We start from the raw sequence: 7,539 nt of genomic DNA, 5'->3' as shown, positions 1-7,539 counted from the left end.
TGTGACATAACTTTTGAGCTAATATAGCTTTTCATTATGTGACATAACTTTTAATTTTGAAAATACATCAATATTATCCTTTCCTCAAAAGGCAAACTTGATGAAGTATGTAGTGCCATTGCTTATTATAAGCCACCTAAGAACTCTTTTACCTATCTAATGTGAAATTTTAAAAACACTTTATCTATTTTCTTTGTTAAGCGCTAGACGTGACACTAAAAATAAACTAAATTATTACATTTTATGAATAATTTTACCAACAATATATTCACAATTTTATCAAATACATCAAATATCAACATTTTTATTACAATTATAAACTATCAATGAATTTATATTTAAGTGCCCATGAGTATGTATTATTAACATAAATTTCCACTTTGGAAAGCTCCTTTTCTCATATTCACAAAGCCAAAAAAGTCCTTTCCTTTTGATAAAGTGGCCTCCACTCGCCACAAGGCCTTTGCCTTTGATACTTTAATACTTTACTTTTCTTTATAAGTTTTTTTTTTTCATTTTTTTCCTAGGGATACGCCCTAAAAATTATCACCTTTTTCAAATGGAAAAAATGTAAACAAGTACTAATGCATGGCTTTAATCTTTTTAATAAAGCAATTCTTTACACATTTTTTGACATTTAAAGTTCCCTTTTTTATTTTCTTTTTTTTTGAATTTATATACTATTAAACTTATAAAATTGCAATATATAATATGTAATACAAACTTGTTCTCTTTTTTTTTTTTTAATCCCATCTTTTTCTTTTTAGATATTCTGGAATGATGTCATTTTTCTTATTTAGGTATGTAACTCTCTTACTTTTTCCATATTATAAATTTATTTTTCATAATTTTTTAAAATTTTTACATTAAAAAATTTGAACATTTGTATTATAAAATTTTTTTAAAATTTTAATATAAAATACACCAAATCAAAACCTTTTGTTTTAATTTTCGTAAAAATCAAATAAAGATAAAAATATCAAACGAGGAGTATAAAATAGAGAGAAAATACCAAAATCTCATATTAAAAAAATTAAAATATATACTTAAGGTGAAATTTTCAACTTTAACCTTATAAATCAGCTTTGATAATTCAATTATTCACTCACTTTTTTCTCCCCATTTTCTAACTTTTCCTAGTAAAGAAGGAAAAGTTGCCATACACGTGGGAAGCACGTGAGCACTTGACATTGGCTGAACCGGGTCGGTCCGCTTTCAAACCCGAAACCTTCCTGGATATAATGGGCCGGCCGCCCTGTCCGCAACAACGAGTGCTGTTGCTTCTAGTTCCAAAACGATCGGAAACAGAGAAGAACAATGTCGGATTTTCCCTTCGAACGACCTTCATCTTCTCCTCTGTTCGGAGGATTCTCAAGCAGCGGTACCACCTCTGCCTCGGGCTTCTCGTCTCTGTTCAGTTCCAGTCCTTCCATCTTCAGTTTCCCTTCCGTCGGTGTAAATTCAGGTTCATAACTTTATGTCATGTGTTTAGTCTAGATTGTCTGCTATTGATCAAAAACCCGATTAAAGTAGTTGCATCACGTGTCTAGCTTTAATGGGATTAACCAAAAACCCCTTTAAATTGGAACAAAAATGGAAAAAAAAATTCATGAAGCTTAAAAGATTTGGTTTTTAGTTAGTGAAAAGTGTTTAGCAAATGGGGAATAACAAAGGTGCTAATGCTGTAGAATTGCTTTTAGATAATGCTGCTGTCTCTTGTCTGTGTTGTAGGTAACCATGCTTCAACCGGTTCTTCCCTCTTCGGTGCAAATTCAGGCTCATAGTTTTTTCTTTTTTTAAAAAAAAAAAAACCCATGGGTTAGCTTCATTTTGAGGAAAGGATTCTTATTACTTTTCTTTTAATTATTCAAAATTTGCTTCATAATGTAACTAAAATGGTTAATGTGTTATAGCATGTGGTTAAAATGAGTAGGCGTTTGTTTGTTTTGACTTCTACAGCAAGGGGATTTCCATAGAAAGTAATTTTGTCGAAACTAAAAGTGGGAAGTTAAGTCTTAGCCTTTCTTAGAAAGTAAAATGTTTTAATTTTGACGATACATTTGAAAAGCTTTAATTAAATAGCACTTTGTTTTTATAAAAAAATCCAAGATAGATAGATTCTTTATTCTGAACAGAAATCTTTTGTCTCTATTTAGTGTCTCGTATGGTGTCTCTTTTCAAAATTTTGCCTGTTATTAATCAAAAACCCATTTACAATAGTCGCGTCACGCATCTGGATTTTAGGATATTAACCAAAAACCCATTTAAAGTGAAAAACAAATAGAAAATAAATTCATGAAGCTTAAAGGTTTAGTTTTGGTTGCTGCAAAGTGTTTAGCAAATAGGGAATAACAAAAGTGTTAATGATGTAGGATTGTTTCTAGCTAATGCCGTCTGTGTTGTAGGTAACCATGCTTCAAGTAATGCTGCTTCGGCAACTTCAACTTTCAGTGCCACTATTGGCCAAACATCACCAAGTAGTTGGTACTTATAGGTTCCTTCTTGTTGCTAACTTAATAGTGCATTTTATAACTCTTTGCTGTATTTAAAATCGCTCTTTTCCAATTTATGTGAATGTTAAACTCTGATGCCTTTGTTTCTTCAATTTTTCTGTCAATAAATCCATAGTTATCATGAGTTTCTTATTTACAAAACCCATCTTCTGCCTACTCATTTTCATCACTTTACCCAATATTTACTCTATATAATTCTTGCAAGCTGGTAAGTTTATTGTTGCTCTTAGGTTTGTCATTTGTTTTCTATGTTCTGCTGTATTATAGCATACTTTGTGGGGTTTCCCGCTTTGACATTGGCTAATGAAAATTTTGTCATCTGGAAAAGGAAAATGAAAAACTGAAGTTATTTGGATATGACTCATTAGTGGCAATATGGAGAAGGCTAAAACTCTGTTGTAGAGGGTGCCTCTTTGGTCGTGGAGTTTGTTGGGAGAGACGATTGTATTGCTTTCAAGCATTAATTAAAATGGTCTGTCTTTTATAACTTTGATAATTTTTAAGCCGGGAGCTATATCTCAGCTGCTATCCCGTGCACTTTATAGCTTCCATAAAAGTGTGCAAAATATTCGCACTAACTGTATAACATCCTCCTTGATTTCGGTCTCATGACCTTTTTCTTTCTCTGCTTGTATCAGGACAAATTCAACTGCACCTACTTCAAAGAACAAGGTAATTAGGTTTTCTGAAAATTTTTGTGACATAATATCCTTCTCATTTCTGTCGTTGTTAATCTTGTTTCAACCTGCTTCTACCTCTATTGGCAATTATAGTAATCATGCTATATAGTAAGGGCTTAGTTAATTTCTTTTAACAAACCAGCAGCTAGCAAGTTGAAAATAAGCAGTCGAGTGCCAAACGGGCAGGTTTGGTCAAGTCATTTTGGGTTTGGATGACGGGTTCATGTCGCTTCCGATTTGGATCATTTCGGGATTGGACTGGGTTTAGTTTGAGTTAGAAGGAAACTGATAATTAAATTTTTCATTTTTAGTGTTAAGTTTAGGGTATTATGGTTTTGGATCAGATTGGTCTCGGATTTGAATTTTTAAGGTTCAGGTCTTTGACTCTCTGGTCAAGTCAAGTTTGGTCAGGTTGGAGTTCAAGGTTTTTTGGGCGGGTTTTTTGGTTCGGGTTCATTTCTCCACCTCTACTAAGCAGTTTACGGTTGATGAAGTAACTTCATAAAGTTTAAACCTTGTGGGACGAAATAAAAATTACACTTCCTGTTGTGAAGACACTTATTTTTCAAATGCCCAGCTAAAAGTTGTTTTTCCCATAGTTTTCTTGTTTTTGTGTCTTTAAACATTGATTGAAAAACTATATCATTCAAAAACTCCTTTATAAATTTGAAATTCTGCTAAAATAGCTCTTTTTTTTGGGTACGCTGATGTGTAATCTCAACCTCTTTTTGGCCACGTCGTATATGTGGCAACTGAATTGAGGATATCTTAGCTCCTGAAAGAAGAAAAAGAATCAAATGAGCCTGAGGCAGTTTCCTTTTTCTGAATCGGGGTGGGGGAAGTATATATAAGAGTATTCTCTAAATTGCTGGATATTGAAGTCTGTGTCTTTCTGTGTGCTATCCCCAGCCACATGCAAATGTCAACAAAGCAATGTCTGGCTTAAAGGATACGGAGGATGATTTGAAAAGGAAAATAAGTTTCTTAAGCGGATTTGTTGTGGCATTCAAAGAACAAACCCACACTGATATACAGCTTAAGCCTAACAATGGGCCCTGCATACCTGCACACAAAGCTTTACTGGTAACACTCCTTAGCTGTGTTTGTATTTGTTTCTGTTTGAACATTGATTACACTCACACATTTACCTATTGTGTAGGCTGCAAGATCTGAAATCTTTAAGAATATGCTGGACTCAGATGGCTGCAAGGCTCCACCAAGTGATACTGATACCATCACTCTGTCTGAGTTAAACACCGAAGAGCTTGAGTCTCTCCTAGAGTTTCTTTATACTGGGGACTTGCCCTTAGATAAGTTGGAGAAGCATGTTTACTCTCTATATGTTGCAGCTGATAAGTATGAGATTCCATACTTACAAGAGTCCTGTGAGCGTTACATGCTGAATTCCTTGAATGCGTCGAATGCTATTGACATTTTAGAGATCGCAGATGCTCAGTCAAACAAGACACTGAAGGAAACTACTTTGAGCTTCATTATCAGAAACATGAAGGATATAGTGTCCACGACAAAGTATGAAGTGTTCGCTTCCAGTAACCCGCTTCTTTGCGTGCAGATTACAAGGGCGTTTGTTGATGCGAAAAGCAACTTGAGTTAGCTAGATGAATCTGACTATACCAATGATGGAAGAAATGGGGTTTTAGGAGTAAAAAAGTTTGGGATGCTGATGCAATGCAACCAATGGTTAGTTAATATGCAAAGATCATTGTAAATATGACTGTTTAGAACAAATTTGTCCTTTGAATGAATCACTACAACTAGTCCTTGTGTGAATAGATCAGAATATTGTGGTTTGTTTTGCTTTTATCTGTTGGCTACTTCCTGCCTTGATTCATGTGTATATATACATACCGTTTGTATGTATGTATGTATGTAGATATTGCTCATATTCATATCAGATATGAGATAGAATGTCACGCCAATTTGCTGATGTCAGTTCTCTGACTCTCACCACCTTAACAATGCTGATCTAGCAACCTGACATATTAACTATTAATGTAAAGGAAGAACATTCGCGTTTCACGTTTGTTCACTTCTTCTCTTCTTTTGCCAGGAATCTAAACCAAATTAATATTATATGGATGATATGTAATTTTTTTTATGCTTCGATGCTGACACTGGTTGTACTGCCATTATTAGCTGTTCCCCTTTAATGGAGAATTGCCTAAGATTCTTATTCCATGACCTAGTTTGGATTGATAATTAAGAGATTAAAAGTTGAAGTCCCCACCTTTATATTCCCTTCATCCCTTAGCTTGCTTTATAAATAGACATGCAGAAACATGAAAAGTGAAACCAAAAAAGAAATCATTCCTTAACCACAAAGATTTAGAAGGGAACCTAAATAGCTCTCATGGCAGAAAGGGATGGAGTATGCCAGAAAGAACATAAGCCTCAGGAGGACAAGCCTGGGTACAACTCATCAGGTCTGTCTTGATTTTACCTTTTGTTTCATTTCTTTGGCTTTTTATGTTGGGTTATATGATGGAAAGATTAGTTTCCAACAGGAGAAAGGAAGACAAAATGTTGTCCAAGGACAACAAAGAAAGGGGAAGGAGGCTGCATGAATATGTTGTAAGTCTAACCTTTCTTCAATCTTCCTCACTAACCTTTAATTTATACTTCCTGCATCCTAAATTTGACTGTCAAATTTAATTTCATATTCAGCTGCAAGGCTTTGGGCTGCTGTGGACTCCTTTCAGCTTTCTATGGACCTAAGACATCTCAGACCCGATGAAAGAGGATTTGCACAAAGGCAATTACATCATCTGCTCTCCTCCATCTGTTGGTATTCAATGGTGTGAGAAAAGAACATCCCAACATTGCCTCTATTCTCTTTAACAAATTTATGTAACAAGGGAGACTACTTGGCATCTATATGAGCTAGTTTGTGTAATTACTTTATCTTCCATGGAAGACAATTAATATAATTCTTGGGTTTTGATGGCACAAAGAGTACATATTCTAATCCAAAAACTGATAGTTTCTGTAATAAAGGGACAACTTAGGAACTTCATTTTAAGTTTTGAAAGATTAGTGTGGATTATCGGATACGGCATGTTTGGTTGGGGGAATGGTCTCTATTTTCTAAAAAGCTCTTCCTCGTTATTTGGTTACTTTTTGGAAGAAGAATGACTATTTTTCAAAATCTTACAAAATCTTAGAATAGTTAAATATCATCTCTCCATAATATTAGCTATTCCACGTACATAGAAATAGAGTCCAAAATATTTTAGATTAAAATATCCTTATTTACTTTCAAAAATTACAAACATAGACTTATAAAATTAATAATTTAAATTAGAAAATTTAAAAATTATTAATATTTTAATATTTTAATTGTAATAATATTTAAATTATAAATAAAATATTAATGTTTAAATTATTAAGTGAAAATATAAATTAAAAAATGAAAATAGTGAAAAAAATAAAAAATAAAAAAATTATACTAATACTTTAATAAGAAATTATTAAATTACTAAAACTTTAAAGTTTTAATGAAAATAAAAAGTAAATGATTGAAAAAGAAAAAATTTACTTAATTTGGCCTTTTGTTATAATCTTTACTAAATTATACAAAGAGTATTTTTGTTTTTGATGAAAATAAATCTTATTATAATAAAGAGTTTAGGTTTTTAATTTTATAATATAAAATATAATATTTTAAATTTCAAAATTAATTAAAATTATTAAAATATTAATCATAATAATATTTAAATTATTAATATTTTATATAAATTACAAATTATTAATATTTAAAAAATAAAACATAATAAAAATAAATAATCATATATTATAAGAAAAGGTATTGTTCTCTTTTTGTCAATTTTTTTTATTATTTCAAAATTATTTTTATCAACTAAACATTACAATAAACCATAATAACAATTCTTACCTTGTTCTATTACGTCAATTAAATTATGTAATAATATTTTCATTTTATTCTTACCTTATTTTTTACTCACATAATATCTATTCTATTCTGTTCTATTTCACAAACTAAACGTGCCCTTAGTGTTTAATAACAATTCTAATGAATAAAGGAAATAGCAAAATATAAAAATGCCTTGCAAGTGGTGAGCAAAAGAGGCATCAAACTTTCACTTTTATCATTCTCTGAATTGACCCTTTTTGTTTCATTTCTATTTCAGGTACCCATAAAATGCTAGAGGAGTGGCAACCATTTGGCAGGAACTCATTTCTATTCCAGCATCACCAAGATGGAAGAATGTACAATAAGAAAGGGACATAGAGAAAGATCACAAAATTCTGTTAAAAGAGTTGCTACCTTTCCTGTTTTGTCAATGTCAGCTTCAAGTGTTTCTCAT

The 7,539-nt window shown here is 32.0% G+C and overlaps 1 protein-coding gene and 1 long non-coding RNA gene across 3 annotated transcripts; both read left to right on the top strand.

Moving 5' to 3' along the window:
* Positions 1 to 1,257: 1,257 nt before the first annotated feature.
* LOC110426349 (BTB/POZ domain-containing protein At3g56230-like) lies at positions 1,258 to 5,074 on the top strand. 2 transcript variants are annotated; one of them, XM_021441564.2, is made up of 5 exons: positions 1,258 to 1,465; positions 2,406 to 2,484; positions 3,152 to 3,185; positions 4,103 to 4,276; positions 4,353 to 5,074. In XM_021441564.2, the coding sequence occupies exons 1-5, from the start codon at positions 1,318 to 1,320 to the stop codon at positions 4,806 to 4,808; spliced, it is 891 nt and encodes a 296-aa protein (XP_021297239.1). In that variant the 5' UTR covers positions 1,258 to 1,317; the 3' UTR covers positions 4,809 to 5,074. The 2 variants fall into 2 exon arrangements, with proteins under 2 accessions (XP_021297239.1, XP_021297240.1); XM_021441565.2 differs by having other exon boundaries at positions 1,326 to 1,465; positions 2,406 to 2,494.
* Positions 5,075 to 5,511: 437 nt separating this feature from the next.
* LOC110426354 (uncharacterized) lies at positions 5,512 to 6,198 on the top strand. The gene is made up of 3 exons (XR_002446133.2): positions 5,512 to 5,637; positions 5,719 to 5,785; positions 5,879 to 6,198. It is a non-coding gene; the product is annotated as an uncharacterized LOC110426354 (long non-coding RNA).
* Positions 6,199 to 7,539: the final 1,341 nt, after the last annotated feature.

The sequence above is a fragment of the Theobroma umbraticum genome, unplaced genomic scaffold (genome assembly GCF_002168275.2).
Source record: "Theobroma umbraticum cultivar Fairchild unplaced genomic scaffold, ASM216827v3 scaffold_55.0, whole genome shotgun sequence".
Lineage (NCBI taxonomy): Eukaryota > Viridiplantae > Streptophyta > Magnoliopsida > Malvales > Malvaceae > Theobroma > Theobroma umbraticum.
The sequence above is the reverse complement of the archived record's forward strand: the minus strand, read 5'-3'. Positions and strand labels throughout refer to the sequence as shown.